General features: G+C 39.8%; 1 protein-coding gene across 1 annotated transcript; it reads right to left on the bottom strand.

Annotated features, from left to right (window-relative positions):
• Nucleotides 1-2,869: 2,869 nt before the first annotated feature.
• LOC108953805 (probable polyol transporter 6) lies at nucleotides 2,870-4,484 on the bottom strand. The gene is made up of 2 exons (XM_065123652.1): nucleotides 4,418-4,484; nucleotides 2,870-4,323 (listed from the first exon to the last, which is right to left on the bottom strand). The coding sequence occupies exons 1-2, from the start codon at nucleotides 4,425-4,427 to the stop codon at nucleotides 2,870-2,872; spliced, it is 1,464 nt and encodes a 487-aa protein (XP_064979724.1). The 5' UTR covers nucleotides 4,428-4,484.
• Between the last annotated feature and the right edge of the window lie 19,783 nt (nucleotides 4,485-24,267).

Raw genomic sequence — 24,267 nt, 5'->3', positions numbered from 1 at the left:
ATCTTGATAATACCAAAATTTATAGACCTATAGGTAGCAAAGAACTCCCTCCATTGTGTAGGATGATAAGAAATACATGTATCGATCACCCACTCGAGATCTTAACACACACAAGAAAAATATCATCAAAATGAGACAAAATAAAATAATCACCACACTATACTATAGCTATGGTATTATCTTTTGACTTTGTAGGCTCTATTTCTTTTTCTCTTTTCTTGCTCTTCTTAGGTTGTTTGCATTGATTCTTATAATGTCCTTTCTCACTATAATTGTAATAAACAATATCTTTTCTTCATCTTGACTTGCTTCTACTCATACATGAATCGCTTCTATCCTTGGACTTTGACATTCCTCTATTCTCTAAGATAAGTGACTATGAATTAATCTGAGATATTATTAAATTCTTTTTTCTCAACTTCTCATTCAATAAACTACTTGTTACTTGACTCATGGTGATAATACCATCTAGTGCAAAATTACTGAGGGAAATCACTAGTGTCTCCCAACTTTTTAACAATGAATTGAGAAGTATTAATGCATACAACTAATCATCAAGAGATATTTTCATAAAGGATAACTGGTTAATGATACTCTGAATTTCATTCAAATACTCAACAATAGAAGCGCCTTTTTTTATATTTTAGATTCACAAGTTTTCTGATCAAGAAAGCTTTGTCGCTAGCCATTTTTCTTTCATAGAGACATTCTAACTTTTTACAAAGAGAGTTTGGAGAACTTTTAGTAGTTGTGGGCTACTAAAATGTCTTTCAATAGTGGCTCGATGACAATGCCTTTCACCGTTAAACCTGACTGTTTTTCGATCTAACATCTTCCATTCATTATTTGTCATAGTTGTGGCCTTTGCACTATCCCCTTGTGAAGGTCTATATAAATCATTACAATATATTAGATCTTTTATTTTTTTATTTTTAAATCATCTAATTGTTTCTGTTCAAGCTAATCATGTAAGAAATACTATCGACCTTCATGTTTGAACACAAAAATTAAATACTACCAAAAACCTAGCTCTAATACTAATTGATGGGACAAAAAGAGAACTTCGTATATGAACAAATACAAGTAGGTTGTAACACACAGCAGAATTAAACAAAAATCATAATCAAATAGAACACTAAGATTTACGTGAAAAACCCCGCCAACGTGAAGGATAAAAACCATAGGACAAGCTAGAGAAAATTCACTATAAAAATAATAAATATACAAATCTCAAAGTCTCTTGCCCAAAACCCAAGCAACAATCATAAGAAAATAATTGGAATATAAGGATTACGTTACTATGCATAATATCTAAAATCTCCCTAAGTGATCACAACAAGAATCTATTATAAATCTGATCTAACCTAAGGTGAAAATATTACCTGGATGATTAAAAACAGTCTCAGCATTATCCTTATCTTCTTCTTTTTTTCTCTTGTTTTTTTTTCCCTCAACTGCTACTGCTACTTCTCTCTTTTTCATAGTCACTACTACCCTTCTTTTTCTATCGTAGTTGTCACACATCTTAATTAAAAGAGTTAAAGTTTAGGTTAAATAAGAAGAATGGGCTGTGGGTTACTAAAGCCCACTATGAACTAAATTAATGGGCTATCTACCTAACATTCTTCATCGGATGGAAGTCGGTATACATGGAAACTCTAATTGACATTAATACGACTTCACAAAAAATTACATATTTATCTCTTTTAAATAATAATTTTTATATTTAACTTTTCTGATCCAATTTTGTTTTTTCTTAATGTTCATGATACCCTAAATCTATTACTTAAATTAGTGTTCTGTTGAGGCCTAGTTTTGATTTAAAAAAAAAAGGGAATAAGAATTGTTATCTAATAGAAATAAGATTTCCAACGCACACAAAAATATATACAGCAATGTTTTTAATTTCCAGTACGAGGGTATGTCTCAGATCGATATAAAACTGAATTGTACTGATATACCAAGGTTTGCAAAAGTATGAAAAAAAAATGATGAAATATTTTTAACAATTACTGACCGGTAAAGGTCTTGTACTTATAAAAAAAAAAAGGTCTTGTGCTATATGTACGTACCATCTAATTTATCATAGGATTTTGATGACCTCGGATACAATCTATTCTATATTTTATTAGTGACTTGCATGACTATGACAAAAATTATAATTCCTTTTGCAGCTCAATGTTATGTTCGTTTATATGATTGCACGTTTTAGAACCCTCGTCACATCACGAGAGAACTCCACCCTATCCAGAGAGAAAAAGAACTACTTTTTATTTTATGTTTCTTATTTGTTGCATGTGTTTCATACTGACCATTAGTGGTAAGAGGGATTTGTGATCTCTGACATCAGACATTATATTGACTGAGATATGTTTTCAGTGACTGAAGGCATTATGATTATTTGATGGTGAGTAGGAATTTATAATAATAATAATGATAATAATAATAATAATAATATTCTGACCCGTATCTGTTGTCAGGTTCTGACGACAAACTGGTTGTGTCACACATAATCTCTGTAGTCATGTTCTTGAATTATTCTGCACACACAACCAATTAGCATGCCAACAAATTTTGACCTTCATCTCCATCAAGTCAAAACTAAAATGAACACATGATCGGGAAGGGCCAACCAAGGAGAAACACAGAGGTGACACAGGCAACAAACATCAAAGGCTTCCTTGTGCATTTTCTACATTTAGATGAAACATAACAATCAAGCCGCTAATTAACCCAACTGATTTGTCTTCAAACCACTCATCTCGGTAATAAGAAAAAATTAACTCAGAATATATATATATATATATATATATATATATATATATATATATATATATATATATATATATATATATATATATACTCTCTATTATGCACGACCTAATCCTTTAGACTGATCATTTTTTGGCAGAGGTGCATCTCCCATGCCAGCTTCCGCTCTCATCTCAACAGCTGCCCTGACTTCTGCCCTCTCACTCCACCCCCTGCAGAAGACCTCCTCCATCTCCTCCAGAGACCTGCCTTTCGTCTCAGGGCAGCAGCAGAAGCAGAAGATCCAAGCCAGGATCGCCATGCCTGCATACAAGAAGAAGGCCCCTCCTATGGTGATGGCCTTGTACAGCGATATGAAGGTCATGGAGATTACTCCGTTCATCAGCCTGTTCACCGCCACCCCCAAGCTTGCCCCCTGCGCCCTCAACCTTAGCGGAAAGATCTCCGAGCTGTAGACCCATGTCACCACCCCCAGGACGCTGGAGAAGAAAGCCACGAACATGAACACGGAGGCGATGACCACGGCGATGGCCCAAGCCGACCGCTCCTCGCTGTGCTCTACCATGGTCAGCCCGAACCCCATGCCCGAGAGGAACACCAGCATCCCCGCCAAGCTAGTCAGCAGTAGCGGTCGCCTCCCTACCTTTTCCATCAGGAAGGTGGCAATGAAGATGAAGACGGTCTTGGTCACCACCACTCCCATGGTGACAAAAAGGAGCTTGCCCCTGCGGCTGATCCCCGCCTTCCTGAAGATGCGCGGGCTGTAGAGCACCACCGCCTCGATCCCCGTCGCGTGGTCGAAGAAGTGGATCCCGACGGCGGCGATCAGGATGCGCCTCACCGGGAGTGTCGGCCGGAGCAGCAGGTCCTTCCACACGCCCTTCCCGCGGTGCTCGCTGCTGGTGTGGACGACATCATCGGTGCAGCCGCCGTCGATCCCCGCGGCCGCCTTGATGTCCCGCAGCCGCAACTCCGCCTCCTCCCTCGTATTCGACACCCGTACCAGCACGTCCTTGGCGTCCTTGATGCGGCCGTGCATGACCAGCCACCGTGGCGACTCCGGCATGGCCAGGATGGCGATAGCCAGCACGACGGACGGCACGGCCGCGATGCCCAGCATCAAGCGCCATCCGTACATCAGCGGCAGCTTCGAGAGGCTGTAGTTGGAGACGTAACCGAGCAAGATGCCGAAGCTGATGCAGATCTCCGGGAGGGAGGTGATGAAGCCCCGGGTGGAGGGCGAGGCGATCTCCGCGGAGTACACCGGGGCGACCATCAGTGCGTAGCCGACTCCGACGCCCGCGATGCACCGCCCGGAGAACAGCATCGCGTAGTCGAGTCCCAACCCCATCAAGATCGAGCCGAGAAGGAAGATGAGGGAGGCCAAGACGATGGTGTAGCGCCGTCCGATCGAGTCCGAGACCCGCCCGGCGGTCAACGACCCGACCAACGCGCATATGTTCATTATTCCGGCGAGCATCTGCACCTCACCGTCCTTGATCTTGAGGTCTTCCTCCATGAAGAGCATGGCGCCGCTCATGACCCCGGTGTCTACACAGGCACTCGGTCATCAGCGCATGCACGCATGAATGCGCGTAGCGTTGAATCACACGAAAACCATCAAAGGGAAGGATGAAGAGATTACCGTAGCCCATCAGGATGGAGATGATGGAAGCTATGATGGCACAAGCACAGGCGAAGTTGTTCTTCCTTTCCCTCGCTTCTCTTGCCAACCCAGTGATCTCTACATGTCCCCCCATCTCCTCTACACAGATCTTATACGCAGAACAGAACAAACACAGGTATGCTGTTGATGAAGAGGTATGTCTCTGTTATCTCGTGTGGGTCATCTCTCGATTCACACAGTCGAAGAGAAACGGTGAGAGAGGCATCATCCACGGCGGGGTGTTGTTCTTAAGGACGTGAGTGAGCTAAGGAGTGAGGCAGAGAGCCACAAGACATCCGATCTCTCCGCAAGATTCGAAAACTTAGGGAGCTCCTGAGAAATCCCAGCCGCTACAAATAAATACAATTAGTGCGGCTCTCCCCGTTGATTGGTCCTTATCCACTCTGTCCAAATTCCAACCCCACCATTCAAAAAGAGGTTTCCCTTGTGATGAAGTCATGTGACCAAACGATCAACCTTTCGAGTAAATGGCCTCGGCCTTGACTTTTACAAGTTTCTGAAAATTCATTGAATATAAACAAACAAACAAAAAAAAAAAAAAAGGAAATATCATATTTCGCCTTCCCGCCCGATTCTACTATCAGAAGGATACTTATCGCCTGAAAAATTTAGATCTGATATATATATAATAGATATATAACTCATTTGGGTACATCAATTCCTTAACAACTACTGCCTAATAAACTGAAGCTAACTATTAATCGATGTTAACACCGAATTCGAAAATGAATTGAAGTGTTAAATATCTATGAGACTATTATTTTTCGCTAAATATTTGATTAGTAACGGTTTTCCATATTATTGAAGAGGATATTAGCGTTAATATCGATGAATATATATTATTCAATTTTTTTTATTTTTTTAAGTATAAAATGATCAAAATACCCATGAATAGAGCCATCCATTTATATGATTACGCTCATGGTTGGGTCCAATCGTTTGAACCCAGCAATTGATTAGAAACCTACTGATCGAGGATGGTTTTTTTTTTTGAACTGTCAGAACGATTATTCATTACTTTTAGCTTGTGTGTTTGTAGGTAGCTCTCTCGATGGTTTGGTTTAAATCGGAACTGAATCGAACCAAAACTGGCGAGTATTTGTTCGGTTCTGATTCCTACGGTTTGAAAATTGAAACCGTTGACTTAATATTTATTTTTTGAAAAAAAAATATATCCTCCATCGGTAGATCATTGTATAATTAAGCCCAATGGTCTGTGCCGAGCCCAACTATCCCATATAAACCACTGTATTCATTGGACAAATGATCATTGTATAATTAAAAATTAAAAAAAGATATATTTGCCCCTTCCAACATCCACATAGCAGTTAGTTTTGAAGGTATTTAAAAACAAAAAAAATAAAAACCCTATAAATATCCCTCAAATCTCTTATTCTTCCCCACGGATTGGATTAAGTATTCATTGAACTTTTAATGCTCTTAAGCTTTCTCTTAAACTCTTAAACTATTTTCTTGATCCGATGGCAAATGGAATCCACCACTTTGCTACTAAGGAGGTTTTCGAAAATCTGATCATGGTAATTCAAAAAAATCTAACATATCAACATCGATACCGATACAACGACGAAACTGAAGTTAAATATAGTTCAAGAAGGCTCACAATCTACGTTCTCTTTCCATGTCATATATAATTAATGTGGTTGAAATTTCAAATCCAAAAGAGGAGGATATTGAACATTCTAAAAAGCATATTGAGAAGAAACATTCAACACAAATAGATATGAATAGGAGTCAATCGTAAATTTTTAGCTATCCTACCTTATAAAAGTTTACATATGAATTACTTAAATATTCTTTTAGATGTAAAAATTATCATACACTTTTATTATAAATAATATTAGGCAAGTTAGTTTATGTCCATAACATTGGAATGCGTGTGAAAGAACTTAAAAATTTTAAAAATTTTTAATAATGCAACATATACTGTATCAATTATCCTACTAAACATTTTTTTTAGTTGTTTGTATTAATATTATTGGTGCATAGAAGAATATGAAACTTATAATGATTTAAGTATGACAATAATGGCTGTAAAATTAAAAGGGAGATTATCCTAGAAAAAATATATATTTTTGGATATTTTCATATGGTAACACCCTTTTTCATTATTCCAAAATAGTCACTCATATTTTAAAAATATCCCTCCAAAAGTTGTCATCTGATTTTTCTTTTTTTTATAAGCACATTAGTGACCAGTCCATAGTATGGATCAGTCCATATGGATAGAACAGTCAGTTTGGTGTAATGGGAGTGGTTCAGTGAAAAACACTGTTTAGGATTTAGCTTCTCTAATTTATCTCTTTTGTTACAAAAACACCTATCAAACTCTCCTCTCTTTGCTCTCTAGTTCCGAGCTCTAATAGGGTATCTTCCCTCGAAGAAATCACGGTGCTTTCCGATCTTTCATATATTGTATTTTCTCTTCTAATTTTGCATTCTTTTAAAGTGTTTCTCACTTGTGTTTATAGTGTTGTGGGTTTTTACCCCATCCGATCCATTACATTATTAGAGATGTAAGTATAATCAAGATATGTCATTAATTTCATCAAGTTATATTTGTTTATAGATTGTTGAGAAGATGTATATGTTGAATAATTTAGCCTTTACAGTGTTTTTCTGTTTAGTTTACAGTGATTTCTGAAATAAGAAGACTGTAAATTAAAAAAATACTATAAGAGATAAATCATTCATTCATTTATTTTGTAAGTATTTTTATATAAATAACAATAGTAAGACATACTTATCATCATTTATTTCATAGCTTTTAATGTATAAACCAGAATGAATGTAAATTTAGTTACAGTGTTTTTATGAATATCAATGAAAATACTATAAACACTTCTTTAAAATACTTTAAATATCTCTTAGAAATTATATATATATATATATATATATATATATATATATATATATATAGGTTGATGCAAAGGATATCCTAATGTAATTTTTTGGATTTTATGTATGAAGAAAAATGAATGCTTCATTATGTTTTAATGTTAATTTTATAGTGTTTTTAGATTAACATTCAAAACACAATATGTTCTTCATAAAAATACTTTGATGATAACTTTTACTCACTTGTCGGGAAACCATGATGTAAATAATATCCTTTTGTAATTGTTTAGATGTTATGTACAGCGATGAACTGAAGAATCACATAAATGAAACATTTATAGTGTTTTTATGTTGGTGTTATGGTGTTCAATAAAAACAAATCAAAACACTATAACGATATAGTTGAATCCATTTTTTGGAATTTATGATTCAAATGATGGTCTAGTGCAATTATATATATATATATATATACAAACGGTACTTTAATTACTCAAAGCATTATGGAAATATTATCTTTATAGTATTTTTATGTTATCTTTCAAAGTTTTAAAAATACCAACGAAAACACTGTAAACATTAAAAACACTATAATGTTTTCTTTTAGTGATTTAATACAAACCAAAACACTGTAAACACTTCATAAAACTCTGTAATGATTTTTCTTTTTAATCGCTTTTATGGAATCCATGATGCAAATGATATTCTAGTATAATTGTGTGTATGGAATATAGTGTAATAAATGGACAAATTATAGAAATATATTATTTATAATATTTTTATGATATCTTTATAGTGTTTTATATATACGAATGAAAACACTAGAAACACTTCATAAAAATAATATCTTTTGTTCCAATTTTTTGGACTCCATAATGTAAATTGTATCCTAGTGCAATTGTATATATATTAGGTACTATAATTACTTGAAGCTTAACAAAAATATTATCTTTATAGTGTTTTTATTTTATTTTTATAATGCTTTAAAAATATGAACGAAAATACAGTAAACACTTCATAAAAACACTATAATGTTATCGTTTAATCGCCATTACGGAATCCATAATGCAAATAATATCCTAGTACAATTGGATATATGCTAGGTATTGTAATTAGTAGAAGAATTACGAAAATATTTCATTTATAATGTTTTTATATTAGTTTACAGTGTTTTAAAAATACAAATAAAAATACTGTAAGTACGTCACAAAAACACTATAACATTATCTTTTTATCGGTTTAATGGAATCAATAATACAAATGATGTCCAAGTATAATTATATATACGCTAGGTACTGTAATTACAAGAAGAATTATCAAAATATTTTCTTTATAGTGTTTTAGAAATACAAACCAAAACATTCTACTTCATAAAAACACTATGACGTTATTTTATTGTCAACAACTTTAAGTCGTGGTCTCGGGGTCAACACGGCTGGGTTCTGGTCCGAATAATTGGGGATCTTCCTGAGCGACCCTTGAGACTGTTGAGGTGATCAATTGCGGCGGTCCGATCGTGACGGGACAGCCGTTTCCTCTGGAAGGGAACTCCTCGCTTGGGCACGTGGTGGGAGGCGCTCTGTCTTTGTCCCTGCACACAGGTCGGGTCGAGAGGCTCGACCCAACCCATCTGACGATCAAGTCAATGGATAGTTTTAGGGGGTTTTTTACCATTTGTTTTTCTCCTCCTCCTCTTTCTGAGCGCGAGGGTTTTTATAGGAAAGGTTACCGTTGCTTGATGTGCCCGCTCATAGGGAGCAGGATCATACTCCTGGTAACGTCTGACACCGGTGTTGGTGTGGCGTGAAGGACCGGGCTCACGCAGGATGTTAATGTGCCTCAGTCGGCGTTTCGGTCTGTTTTGGCCAAGCGCTGTCGGGTCAACCGAGGCGCGAGGCGTCATCCGGGTGCAGTTGACGTTAACCCGCGACCCATAGCCATTATTTCCCTCATCATATTCTCCCCCCCCCCAAGGAAGCTATGCGTCGGTTGTTGTAAGGGGGGTCTGAGGCATGGCTTCAACTTTAAGAAATTGTCCATACTGGTCAGTAGCCGGTTCGTTACCAGGGGTGTAGGAATCATGGAGTTTAGCAATAGAGGGGGGCCGGCCGTGCAGCGGTGGTCTCGGGCAACATGTAACCGAGGAGCACGACTTAGTTGGGCAGGCCGTGCAGAGGTGGTCTCGGGCAACATGCAGCCGAGGAGCACGACTCAGGCGGGCGGGCTACATAGAGGTGATCTCGGGCAGCGTGCAACTGAGGAGCACCACTTAAGCAGGCAGGCCGCGCAGAGGTGGTCTCGGGCAGCATGCAACCGAGAAGCAAGACTCAGGCGAGCAGGCCGCGCAGAGGTGGTCTCGGGCAACAAACAGCCGAGGAGTAGGACTCAGGCAGGCAGGCAGGCCGCGCAGAGGTGGTCTCAAGCAGCATGCAACCAAGGAGCACGACTCAGGCGGGCAGGCCGCGCAGAGGTGATCTCGGGCAACATGCAGCCGAGGAGCACGGCTCGGGCGGGTAGGCCGCACAGAGGTGGTCTCGGGCAACATGCAGCCGAGGAGCACGACTCAAGCGGGCAGGCTGCGTAGAGATGGTCTCGGGCAGCATGCAACCGAGGAGCTACTTGGCTTGGATCATCAATCTGTTATGCAGTGATGCGCGGACGTGGGTGGCCAGGCCATTCTCCGTCTGTGTGGGAGCCCAAGGGACGGTCACTTTTGGGAGGCACCGGTTTTCGAGATCGAGAAGACCAGTGCTCTAGCATCCGCACCGCGCGCCCATTGGCTGCCACGTCAAGCCATATTTATGGCGAAGTGACGTTTGGTCTGCTTGACGCAACATGCTTCAGGAGAGGAAAGGTCGCTGTTGGCGGGATTTTGCTTATAAGTAGGGTGCAGTTGATTCCCTGCACGTCTCCTTACTTGCATTTGTTCAGTCGCTTCTCCGGACCCCATCGCTTTGTTCCATCGGTCGTCCTACTTCCCCTTCTAAAGGTCAGTAAGGATGGCGTCCCCTTCCTCTTCGTCCTTGCCTTCTTCGCCTTCCACCTCCGGTAATATCGGAGAAAGAACGCTGCCACCGAGCCCCAACTCGTCATCCGACGAGAAGGCGGCTCGGGCCCTCGAAATGCTAATGTGGCCGCACGACCTTGACTCCACTATAAGTGAATCGTTGCTCGAGAACCTCCAGGGTCGCTACGGCATCCCAGAGGAATTCATCCTTCTTGCCGCCGAGCCAGGGCAAAGGGCGTACGACCCAATCCCGAAGGGTTTTGCCTTAACCCTAGATGCCCTTGAGGCTAGGTTACGCCTCTCTCTGCATCCTGTCATCATTTCTTGTATCTCGTGGTGGCGTATTTCTCCATCACAGATGGCGCCGAACTCCTGGTGCTATCTGGTGGTGTTCCTAGGGGAGTGCCACTACGCCAACATTACCTTGACCTGATCTCTTTTTCTTTCCTATTTCTGTCTTTCTAAGGGGTCGGGGGGTTACTATCTGTCCGCTCGGTCGGGCTTCCGGGTTAGTGAGGCTCCTTCCAGTAACAACGGGTGGAAGGTGTTGGGAAATCTTGGGGGCGACATCACATGCGCAGCGAAAAAACAAGAAAACAAAATCCTCGATTCCCAAAAAGATGTTCGTCGTCGTGTGAAGATTGGTGCGCAAAAATCCGTGAAACATGAAACTGCGTATATAGTAGATTGTGTTACCTAGGGAGATCGTATATCCCTATTTCCTTGCATATCCTTAGGAGAGGGTAAAGGAGGTCAAGCGTCCTCCTCTCTAGCGGTGATTCACACAGTAGGGTTGCGACGACGCTCCTCAAAACTCCAGGCCTGATCTGAGGTGGAGAGGAAGAGGAGAATAGGAAAGGCAAGCAAAGGCTCTAGCCTATGAGGCTCTGAATCCCTCCTATCTATAGAGGTCCCCTGTCAAACCCTAATGGGTCCTCCCCTAGTGGGTATTGGATCTACATCCAATAAGATAAGGGCTCCGTCGGATATCTCATATCCGAACCTCTACTCATCGCAATGCCTACCATATGTGTGTGACTCTCTAGGCCCAATATCGAGCTGGCCGTGAGTCATACCTGTCAGAACTCCTTCTAACTCAGTGAATTATTATCTCTGAGTTACATTGATACTTTCAGAAAGTCAGCTTCAAAGATTACATTGACACTGCAGCATTGTTTGATATGAAATCTGTGGGTAATTGGCTCTCCTGGAGTAATCAAGGTGCTGCTAACAGAAAAATAATGGCTCGACTTGATAGGTGTTTGATTAATCATGAATGGTTAACAGTTTACCCAGATTCACTTCTTGAGTATGGTGCTCCTTTGTTTTCTGACCATTCTTTAATGTATATACACGCAGAAAAAGCGACACCAAGAGGCACTCATCCTCAATTTCTTGATGTTATCAGATCTGCTTGGAATGTTAATGTGCATGGATCTCCCCCTTACATCTTATGTCAAAAGCTCAAAGCCTGTAAAGCAGCACTAAAGGAGTGGAATACAAATACCTTTGGCAATATTACCACCAGAGTTCAATTTTGCAGAAAGGAACTAATGTCATTGCAACATGAGCTGCAACTTCAGCCAAATGATGAAAATATTATCTACAAAGAGACGGAAGCCAGAAATAACTTCATGCAAGCCTTAAAACAGGAGGAAAGTTTTGCAAAGCAGAAGTCTCGACAGCATTGGCTTACACTAGGGGATTCCAATACTAAATTTTTCTATGCTTCAATTGCTACTCGAAGGGCTGTTAACCGTATCAGCAAATGCAGAGACAAAGATGATAATCTTATTGAGAATTTAGATGAGGTTAAAGCACACACAGAGCAATTTTTTTATTCCTTACTCAATCAAGCTGGGAAACCTAATAACATTCATGTGGAGCCGACTAGAAAACTTGATTCGGAAGCTATTTCAATCCTCAATGCCCCAATTACAGATGACGAAATTGTATATGTTGTCTTTAAGTCACCAAAGCACAAAAGCCCAGGTCCAGATGGATTTCCAGCTGAATTTTACCAAACTGCTTGGTCTATTATTGGATATGATGTGATCAAAGCTTGCCAACATTTTTTCTCTTCAGGTCATATTCTTAGAGAGATGAATTGCACTTTTATTTCTTTAATTCCGAAGAATGCAGGGGCTGATTCACTAGAGAACTATCGACCCATATCATTATGCAACTTTATATACAAGATCATCTCCAAAGTATTGGCAAATAGAATGCAAAAGGTATTACACAAGATCATTAGCCCAAATCAAGCTGCTTTCATCAAAGGGAGAAGTATACATCATAACATTTTGCTTGCTAATGACTTGGTCAAAGATTTGCATTCAAAAGCAAGAGGGACAAAAATCTGCATTAAAGCTGATCTAAGGAAAGCCTTTGATTCAGTTAATAGGAAATTTATCTATAAGATGCTCCTTGATATGAACTTCCCACAGCAATGGATTAATTGGATTCAATCTTGCCTAGAAACTCCAAAGTTTTCGATACTCTTTAATGGCTCACCAATTGGTTTTTTTGGGAGCACGAATGGCATCCGACAAGGTGATCCACTCTCTCCGTATCTCTTTACTATTGCGATGGAAGGACTTAGCTGTATGTTGGAACACGCAGTCTTAAATGACAGCATTAAGGTACCCAGTGCTGGTTCTGTTCATATATCACATATAACATTTGCAGATGACTTACTTATCTTTCTCCAAAATGAACCAACTTCAGTAAAGAACCTGGCTACTATTATGAATGACTTTGGTATGGTTTCTGGACTTCAGTTAAATCATGCGAAAAGTAAAGTATATATGAGCCCTTACGTTGAGGATAAGGTCTTTATTTCACAAACTTTGGGGGTTAGTGAAGGAAGCTTGCCAGTTCCTTATTTGGGTCTCCCGCTCATATCCACAGGCATTCACAAAACCCACTGTCAACCTATCTTGCAAAAAATAAAGAATAGAATTTCTTCTTGGAAAAATAGGTTTCTATCAAAAGCAGGACGACTCGAACTCATCCGTTCGGTATTGCACTCCTACTCTATATATTGGTGTAATGCATTTCTTCTGCCTGCTGGACTTCTCCAAGATATTGAACGGTTATTAATGAACTTCTTCTGGAATGGCACAAATGATAAGGCAATGCATATGGTAAATTGGGATAGTATTTGCAAACCGAAAGATGAAGGGGGGCTAAATTTGAGAAATACTAGAGATTGGAATCAAGCATGTTTGGTACAGCAATTGTGGGATCTTTTGCAAAACAAATGTTCCTTATGGTCACATTGGGTTTCTGCTAAGTATCTCTCAAAGGAATCAATATGGGAAATTTCAACAAGAACATACCACTCTGCAGCTTGGAAAGGAATTTTAAAGGCAAGGAATTGGCTAATCAAACACATTTCGTATGCAATCTCTTCTGGAACTAGTACTAATATGTGGTACGATTCTTGGGTGAATGGGAAGAGTATATTTTAATTATATGGCGACAGAATACGAAAAGATCTTGGGGCTCCCAAAGATTGAAAGGTTTCCGAGTTCATCGCTAACGGTACTTGGTGTCTCCCTAATCCTATTTCTCCTGAAATGTTATCACTTTGGCCGACTATCATAGCTATTCGAATCAGGAACAACTCTTCAGATATACTTATTTGGCCTCATGACAATGGTAAATTTAGTGCCACATCCGCATGGAATCAAATTAGGCAAAGAAATAACAAGTGGGTCCCAAGCAGTTGGACATGGGATCGACCGGGATCACAAAGACACTCCTTATGTACATGGCAGGCCCTTCTCAATAAACTACCTACAATAGACAATATGAAAAGAAGAGGTATCTATCATGTTAACCGATGCTCCCTTTGTTTGCAACAAGAAGAAACTGTTGACCACCTCTATTTTGCTTGTGATTATACAAAATGGATATGGAAGGAGATTCTCCAGCGATTTGAACTCAATAGACTGCCGCAACCAAACTTGCACCAAGAACTAGGCGACCTTATGCAATGTTTCTCAAGAAAAGGGCCTCTTACACAACTGGCAAAGGTTATTTTCAGATGTGCTATTTGGTGGATGTGGAAGGAGAGATGTAATAGAATCTTTGAATGTCAACACACAAACAATGCTCAGCTCTTGAAAGAGATTATTAGAGACTCAAGATCCTGTATGGAGCATGAACTCAAAACCGAGCACTTCACCCGAAGAGAAAAAGATATTTTTATCAAATTTAATTTTGCTATTAGCTAAAGATCTTGGGAATGATGCCAAATAATGTACCCACAGATAGTTATAGTCTACAGCATGTGTAGTCATAACTATCGCATTAGCACTCTATGAGTTACTTGGCTTTGTCTATGACTTGTATAGATAAAGCTATTTGTAGAAACTTTACACATAATGAATTTTACTTTTACTTACCAAAAAAATTATTATCTCTGTAATAATTCACTCGACTCATCGACTACGGATGTACTAGGCCACTACGCCGTAGTCCCCAGACGATACAGGGGAATCCAATCCATTGGACCTGTCTGTCCTCAGTTACCATGTACCTATAATCACTCATCCATCTAATATCCCAGAGACCGTATATTGAGCATGGTGTTGTCAGACCCATATGGTTTCTACTCGAGTCTCGCTCTAATCGGATTCTCCTGGAGAACTCTTTCTCTCTCAACCCGATTGACCCTGGCCAGGGATTTGTCTGAGCAAGAACACATGGGATATTCCTCTCATGACGCCGAGAGTGGATGATCCTCTATCGACACTCAATAGCCCTCGTAAGGTCGACTACCACTCCCAATGACCAGCTGTACTAGATCTGGGACAGCCAAACCTATAAGTCTGGTATCAAAGAGTGGAGCACTCATACATGACATCCTTGGTGTCTCAAGTCTAAGGACCAGATACACCACTAGGACTACGGAATCGCTGTCTGACAATAAGGCATCATCAACCATCCAGCATTCCGTAAGCGGATCAATCAGTGAACTCATTCTCCAATGAGCACCTGTATTGTATCCCTAGTCTCCCTACACGAGCAACTATGAGACCAGTTGCATCCATCATATGGACGGGTATACAGCACACCAGTCTATCCGGTTATCACGATGTCCCTCTCGAGTAACCTATGACCGGGATTATTTAGGATATGTGTTTAAAGGTGAATCGATCTCATTATCATGATCTTATCACGATCCGATTCCCATTGCACAAATCTAAGGACATCACAATATATATATATGCACATATGCAATAGTTATAAAGTGATATACGCCAAAATATAATAAGCAAAAAGATTCTGTATCAAGTCACACGTGCCATCACTCACGTGATTGGCTTGCTGAGCACCTATGACTAGCAATCTCTTACTTGACCTAAAGCCAATCACCTATGTGTCTGATCCCCATCAGACCCTTGTGACGCTCAAAGACAAAATGAGACAATGGCTTTGTCAGTGGATCTGCAATGTTATCTTCGGATAGAACTCTTTCCACTGCTACATATCCTCGGGTTACGATCTCTTTGGTAAGTTGGAACCTCCTCAGAACACTTCTGATGAGACCCGGGTTCCCTTATTTGAGTAATCGCCCCGTTGTTGTCGCAATATAAGCAGATCGACTCCTCGCTATCCGGAACGACTCCCAAATCTGTGATGAACTTCTTCACCCAGACTCCCTCCTTTGCTACATCTAATGCAGCAATGTACTCCGCTTCTGTGGTCGAGTCAACAGTGGTATCTTGCTTGGAACTCTTCCAGCACACTGCTCCTCCATTCAAGGTGTACATATACCCTGAATTCGACTTGCTATCATCGACATCAGACTAAAAACTTGAGTCAGTGTAGCCTTCAACCTTAAGGCTATTACCTCCATATACTAGTAAAAGATCCTTAGTCCTTCTCAAGTACATAAGGATACACTTTACTACTTTCCAGTGCTCCAAGCCTGGATCCGCCTGATACTTGCTCGTGACACTCAGAGCATGCGCTATATCAGGCCTAGTACGTAGCATGGCATACATGATAGACCCTATTGCTGAGGCATAAGGTATCATATCCATGTTCGCCCTTTCTTAGAATTTTCAATGCCAAACATTTTGACAATGGTTTCTATGTACCTGGACTGGGACAAGCCAAGCATCCTCTTGGATCTATCTCTATAGATTCTAATCCCCAAGATATAGGATGCTTCCCCTAAGTCCTTCATGGAGAAGTGTCTAGATAACCAAGCCTTTACCGTGGATAGCATTCCTACGTCATTCCCAATGATCAGGATGTCATCCACATATAACACCAAAAAGGTGATAGCACTCCCACTTATCTTCCTGTACACACAAGACTCATCTTCGTTCTTAACGAAGTCATAAGATCTGATTGCCTCATCAAATCTTATGTTCCAACTTCAGGAAGCTTGCTTTAGTCCATAAATGGATCTAAGCAACCTACACACCTTATCTGGGCAGTTCTTGGACATGAATCCCTCAGGTTGCATCATATACACCTCCTCCTCGAGGTTCCCGTTGAGGAATGCGGTTTTTGTTAGGATTGAGAGCACTAAGAGGGGGGGGGGGGGTGAATTAGTGCAGCGGAAATCTTACAGTAATTTAAAAACGAAAGCTGCGTTCGTCCGATAAAAAACGATTTCGATATAAAAGCAGAATCATAGTGCAGTTTGCGTCTAAGCGCAGTTTTGCGTCTAAGCGCAGTTTGCGTCTAAACACAGTTTGCGTCTAAGCACAGTTTGCGTCTAAGCGCAGTTTGCGTCTAAACTCAGTTTTACGTCCAAACGCAGTTTTACGTCTAAACGCAGTTTTACGTCTAAACGCAGTTTTGCGTCTAAACGCAGTTTTACGTCTAAACGCAGTTTTACGTCTAAACGCAGTTTTGCGTCTAAACGCAGTTTTACGTCTAAACGTAATTTTACGTCTAAATGTAGTTTTGCGTCTAAAAGCAGTTTTGAACCTTGAAAAGCGTTTTACGTAGAAAGCAATTTGCAGTTATAAATGGAATCCGAATGTAAGCGTAAACTGCAGTGTGAAGATCGTACGAAAACACGATTTACGTTTGAATGCAGATTCTGAAAGATCAGAGCTTAGAAACTCGTTCGTAAAGGCGCAGAGGGCAGTAGCAATGTAGGAGGTTTGCAGTAATGATAAAGTGCTCAAGGTAAAAGCAAACCAGAGATTTAGAGTGGTTCGGTCAGTCTTGACCTACTCCACTTTTGGCTTCCTCCTCCGAAGAGGTCACCGACGTCAACTAGCTGCCTTCCTTCAATGGGCGAAGGCTAACTGCCCTTTTACAGTTTCTCTCCTTTTGACAGGCTCAGGAGACAACCTTTACAGATCCTTTCTCTCCTCTCTTTACAACTCAAGACTTGAAGAACAGAAGGAGGAGAACTTTAGGACTTTACACAAATTTGAGCTCTTAGAATCACTGAAAAGATCAAGAATTCGGTGTGGATCTGTATTCTTTCAGTGTTGAATGGGTGGGGTATTTATAGGCCCCAACCCAATTCAAATTTGGAGCTCAAAACGATCAAATCGATCAAATCCCAGAATTCTGGGATCAGGCGGTTGCACCTCTTGACTGGAGAGGTGGCACCGCCTGGCAGAGCTCGAAGACTGAGCTCAGGCGATTGCACCTCTCTACCAGAGCTCGAAGACTGAGCTCGGTGGTTGCACCGCCTGGCAGAGCTCGAAGACTGAGCTCGGTGGTTGCATCACCTGGCAGAGCTCAAAACTGAGCTCAGGCTGATGCACCTCTCTGCCAGAGCTCGAAACTTGAGCTCTGGCGGTGCTACCTCTTGACAGAGGAGGTTGCACCGCCCAGTCTAGCTCGAAGACTGAGCCCTGGGCGGTTGCACCTCTTGGCTGGGGCGGTTGCACCGCCCAGTCCCGCTGGAAGACATGGCCTGGGCGGTTGCACCGCCTGGCTGGGGCGGTTGCACCGCCCAGTCTTGCAGCCCTGGCGGTTCCACCTCCTGGCCTAGGCGGTTGCACCGCCTGGTGCAATCAGGGTCCGAATGGTTCGCTCCATTCGGCCCAATTTGAATCTTTTCAGGGGCCCAATTGCCCCAAGATTAAGCTAATGGGATCACCTCCCATTTTCAAGCTTAATCATCGTGCTAACTACGATTAACTCTAAGACAACTTCTGCAGCTATGCTCCGATGCGTCAATCGCTTCTTCCGGCGAGTTTCCGGCGAACTTCCGTCGATCATCCGATAAACCCTCGGTGATCCTTCTGCGGACATCCGGCATACTCTTGGACTTTGCGACGATCCACTTGGCGAGTTCCGACGAGCTTCGCTTGGCAAGCTTCAGGACTTCTCGGATCTATTCTCGCTGAACCTCCGACGATCGTCCGAACTTCCGTCGAACTCTCGAACTCCCAACGTGATCATGATCTTGACTCCGGCGCAACACCTGCTGCTTGTCTTACTCTCATCATAGTTAATCCTGCACAACAAAACAAAACTTCGATCGAGACAATTAATCCTAAGCAATTAACCAAGTTGTCCGACATGTCATTGGTCCCTTGACGCTTCGTCCGATTCTTCGGCGCATCGTCCTCTCCTGCAGCCTATTGCCCAATCGGCCAGTTGACTCCGCAATTCCGATATCCTTGGCACAATACCCGCTCTTCTTGGCCCGATGCCCGAGTTCACGGCCCGAAGCCTTCTGTCGATACGTCGACCGAACCACCGGCCCGACGTCCAATCTTCTGACATGTTCCTTCGGCACAACATGATTATCCTGCTTTAATTGTCTCATCCTGATCGAAGCATCCTGCGTCACTCAAAACACAGATTAAATCATAAACATATATCAAGTAGTTTCATCATCAAAATACGAGATTCAACAATCTCCCCCTTTTTTATGATGACAACCACTTGATGACGGAGTTAAACTTAACTCCCGGAGTTTAAACAAACTCCCCCTATCAATATGCTATATTGATAGAACCTTGAATTCAAACTGAATTCAAGTCATTGCAATATTCATCATGAATACTTGCAACACGTCAACATGAACATATGCATAAACTTATGCATCACATGTCATGTCATCAACATACTTTCATCAACATACTTCTCCCCCTTTGTCATCAACAAAAAGGAGAAGTATCACAATCAAGTGTTTGTGATATTGATTCAACTTATTGCATGAAAATCATAATATCAAGTTTTATCATCATGCAATCTTGGAGCTAGAAGATTTAGCAGGTGTTATATCATGCTTAGAACATTCATGCTATCAAGTTTTAGATATTCAAGTTTTATAACATATAAGATAGCACTTTTGGTAATGTTCAAGATAGCAAGTTCTATATCATGCAAGCTAGCAAATTAGAGATGTTCAAGAAGGCAACTCTTGCTTCTTGAAAATTTTGCTCACTTTGCTAGATGCGCAAGTTAGCATTTTTGCCTCTTGAGATAGGCAAGATAGCACATTTGCTTCTTTTGAGATAGCAACTTTTTGCTTCTCTTTAGACCAACAAGCTAGCAATTTTTATGATATACAAGTTTCACAATATATAAGCTAGCAAAAATTTCAAAAGCAAATGCAAGATAAATTTCTTGTGTAAGCTCATGATTCTTGCTTCCTATTGCAATGTGCAAATTGCAAGTTTTGCTTCTTGAGATATTCAAGATAGTGATGTTCAAGAAGACAATTTTTCTTCTTGAAATAAGCAAGTTAGCAATCTTTGCTTCTTAAAATAGGTAAGCTAGCAATCAAGTTTTTGCATCTTCTTGACTTGTACAAGCTAGCTATCTCCCCCTTTGTCATTGTAAAAAAAAAAAGAGAGAATATAGTTTTGTAGTTCTCTTTTCCTTTTACAACGATTTCAAAATCATGACAAATGATGAATAATCAAGTTATGAATGTCAAGATAATTTTTCATCATGAATATTTTATCATTGCATGCATCATTATCATAAATTGAAGTATTACATGCATGATATCATATCACCATTCATAATTACATTAATATTTCAATATAACAATTTCTTCTCAAAATGTGTAACTTGGCACTCATAGCATTTTAAATCATGATTTACATCATATGCAATACATCACATCATATTTAGAAAGCACAAGTATTGCATGCATAATTGTACATCATAAATGTTTCATATCATGATGGTATCAATTTTGTCAAATTATATCCTACCATGCATGATCAAAACTTCTCCCCATTTTATCATTGAAAACAAGAAGAAAGTAGGGGGAAGAGCATAAAAGCGTTAAATATTTCAATCATTTCAAGGCATTTACATCATAGATCAAGTCATGATTCGTGATTCATCATAAAGCAAGTTAGTTTTCAATCATCACATAAGGCTTTTAAGGAATTTTTGAAACATAGGAGAATGATTCATTTAAGCGTACAATGTTTCAATCCAATTCAAGTCATGAATATCAATGCTTTCATATTGTGAGTATCAATTCATGAATACCACAAGATATTATTTGTGACTTCAATTTTGCAAGATGAAGATTATGATTTAGATAAAACTTATTCAAATCAAATCATTAACTTGAAATTCATAATCAAGTCATTAAAATTAATTTCGAGATTCACAAAATATCATGAAATCATTAATCTCGATCAGATGGGAAAAGCATTTTTTAAGAGATTCTTTTTCATCTAAGCATGCCTTAGTCTTTATATGCCAAATTAAGATAAGCATGAAAGTTCAAGACATAAGGCAAATAAATCTTGTATTATGAAATATACGATATCAAGGCTCATAATTCATTCGAAAAGATATAGTACAAAGAGCAACTTGAAACATTCTTATCAAGATCACATTTTAAAATATTCCAAGTTTCAAGATATTAATATGACACTTCATTGAATTGCATTTCATTTGAAGAACTCCTTTTTGATAAATGTAGGGAGCATAATGAACGATCTTGATTTATAAAGAGCTCCATGTTATAATTACCAAGATCATGATTTTAATAATTATTCTCTTTAGCAAAGAATCACAAAAGTACTTTATTTTTGCATAAGAAATCTCATTGTATTATGATTTATAAATTCTTTTTCTGCACATGAATCATAGGAGATATGAACGTGAAACAAATCTTTGTAAGCAAAAACACTATCATTCATATTTCAAGATGGAATTTATAAGCAGGAATCATTTCATCAAATCCATTTTAGAAAAATATTTTTCATAAGTGTATGAGAGAATCTGATTGTTAGGATACCAATTGTTAAGTGAATCCAAAAATGAAATTAACACTTTCATATATTCAGACATGATTTTTGCTATAGATCTTAAAATTAAGTCAAGAAGATCAAACAAGCTCATGATCATGGATAACTTAAAATCACATGCATAAAATTGTTAATAACCATTTCATATTACATCTTTATGCATTACTTTAAATCAAACGTGATTTCATTCAACAATGTTAATCAAACATGATACACATTATTACTTCTTAACCATGATCAAAATCATTTTGTTTGTTTATCATAAAATATGCAATATTATTTTCGAAATTATCAGCATGATCATAATTTTTGTATTTTTATTTTTAAACATGTAATTTTCAAGAAAATTAATTCTAAACTAAAAAAGAAAATATATCATGAAAGCATCAAGTAATTTTAAAATAAACCAAAGGCATTTTAATTACCTCAACGTCGTAGGCTGGTAAGGCGTATTTTGTCGCCTCGCTTTTGTTGACTTTCTCGTCTTCAGATGAGCTCGATTCATCCCAATTTTTGTTCTTCTTCTTGCGTTTAAAGCAAGTAGTTCCATTCTTTTTGCTTTTTAATTTTCGTTTCATTTGTAGTTTAAGTTCACCATCACTTGAGCTTACGCTCGAGTGGCCTTCAAATGTTCTATGTCCCAAATCCTTCCTGTTCTTTGGAAGGTTGGTTTGTTCATCATTGTCCTCATCACTTGAGTCATCGCTCAAGTGGCATTCATTTGTCCAGAGTTCCAAATCCTTCCTGTTCTTTGGAAGGTGATTGTGTTCAACATGTTCATCATGTGCATTGTGCACCATTTCATATGTCATCAATGAACCAATTAGTTCTTCAAGTGGTAAGTTGTTTAGATTTTTAGCTTCTTGTATTGCAGTTACTTTTGAATCCCGCTTTTTAGAAAGAGAACGCAAAATCTTGTTTATGAGTTCAAAATCCGAAAAACATTTTCCATGAGCTCTTAAACTATTGACGACATCCGTGAAACGGGTGTACATGTCGCCTATAGTCTCGCTTGGTTGCATTTGAAAAAACTCAAAATCATGCAATAAAAAGTTAACTTTCGAGTGTTTGACTCTACTAGTTCCCTCGTGCGTGATTTCAAGAATTCGCCAAATGTCAAAAGCCGTTTCACACGTAGAAATCCGATTGAACTCATTTTTGTCCAATGCGCAAAATAAGGCATTCATAGCCTTTGCGTTTAAAGAAAAATTCTTCTTCTCCAAAACCGACCATTCGTTCATCGGTTTGGAGGGAAGTTGAAAACCGTTTTCAATGATACTCTCCATAAGTCTAAATTCATAGAAATCAAGAAAACTCTCATTCGAGTTTTCCAATAAGTGTAGTCCAATCCGTTAAACAACGGTGGTCGAAAGACCGAAAAGCCCTCTTGAAGAGCCATTTCTCTCAGGTGTAAATCCGAAATGAGAAATACCCCGCTCAGATACCAATTGTTAGGATCGAGAGCACTAAGAGGGGGGGGGTGAATTAGTGCAGCGGAAATCTTATAGTAATTTAAAAACGAAAGCTGCGTTCGTCCGATAAAAAACGATTTCGATATAAAAGCAGAATCACAGTGCAGTTTGCGTCTAAGCGCAGTTTTGCGTCTAAGCGCAGTTTGCGTCTAAACACAATTTGCGTCTAAGCACAGTTTGCGTCTAAGCGCAGTTTGCGTCTAAACTCAGTTTTACGTCCAAACGCAGTTTTACGTCTAAACGCAGTTTTACGTCTAAACGCAGTTTTACGTCTAAACGCAGTTTTGCGTCTAAACGCAGTTTTGCGTCTAAACGCAGTTTTGCGTCTAAACGCAGTTTTGCGTCTAAACGCAGTTTTGCGTCTAAACGCAGTTTTGCGTCTAAACGCAGTTTTACATCTAAACGTAATTTTACGTCTAAATGTAGTTTTGCGTCTAAAAGCAGTTTTGAACCTTGAAAAGCGTTTTACGTAGAAAGCAATTTGCAGTTATAAATGGAATCCGAATGTAAGCGTAAACTGCAGTGTGAAGATCGTACGAAAACACGATTTACGTTTGAATGCAGATTCTGAAAGATCAGAGCTTAGAAACTCGATCGTAAAGGCGCAGAGGGCAGTAGCAATGTAGGAGGTTTGCAGTAATGATAAAGTGCTCAAGGTAAAAGCAAACCAGAGATTTAGAGTGGTTCGGTCAGTCTTGACCTACTCCACTTTTGGCTTCCTCCTCCGAAGAGGTCACCGACGTCAACTAGCTGCCTTCCTTCAATGGGCGAAGGCTAACTGCCCTTTTACAGTTTCTCTCCTTTTGACAGGCTCAGGAGACAACCTTTACAGATCCTTTCTCTCCTCTCTTTACAACTCAAGACTTGAAGAACAGAAGGAGGAGAACTTTAGGACTTTACACAAATTTGAGCTCTTAGAATCACTGAAAAGATCAAGAATTCGGTGTGGATCTGTATTCTTTCAGTGTTGAATGGGTGGGGTATTTATAGGCCCCAACCCAATTCAAATTTGGAGCTCAAAACGATCAAATCGATCAAATCCCAGAATTCTGGGATCAGGCGGTTGCACCTCTTGACTGGAGAGGTGGCACCGCCTGGCAGAGCTCGAAGACTGAGCTCAGGCGATTGCACCTCTCTGCCAGAGCTCGAAGACTGAGCTCGGTGGTTGCACCGCCTGGCAGAGCTCGAAGACTGAGCTCGGTGGTTGCATCACCTGGCAGAGCTCAAAACTGAGCTCAGGCTGATGCACCT

The sequence above is a fragment of the Musa acuminata genome, chromosome BXJ2-9 (assembly GCF_036884655.1).
Source record: "Musa acuminata AAA Group cultivar baxijiao chromosome BXJ2-9, Cavendish_Baxijiao_AAA, whole genome shotgun sequence".
NCBI lineage: Eukaryota > Viridiplantae > Streptophyta > Magnoliopsida > Zingiberales > Musaceae > Musa > Musa acuminata.
Note: the sequence above shows the minus strand (reverse complement) of the source record. Positions and strands in the feature narration are given on the sequence as shown.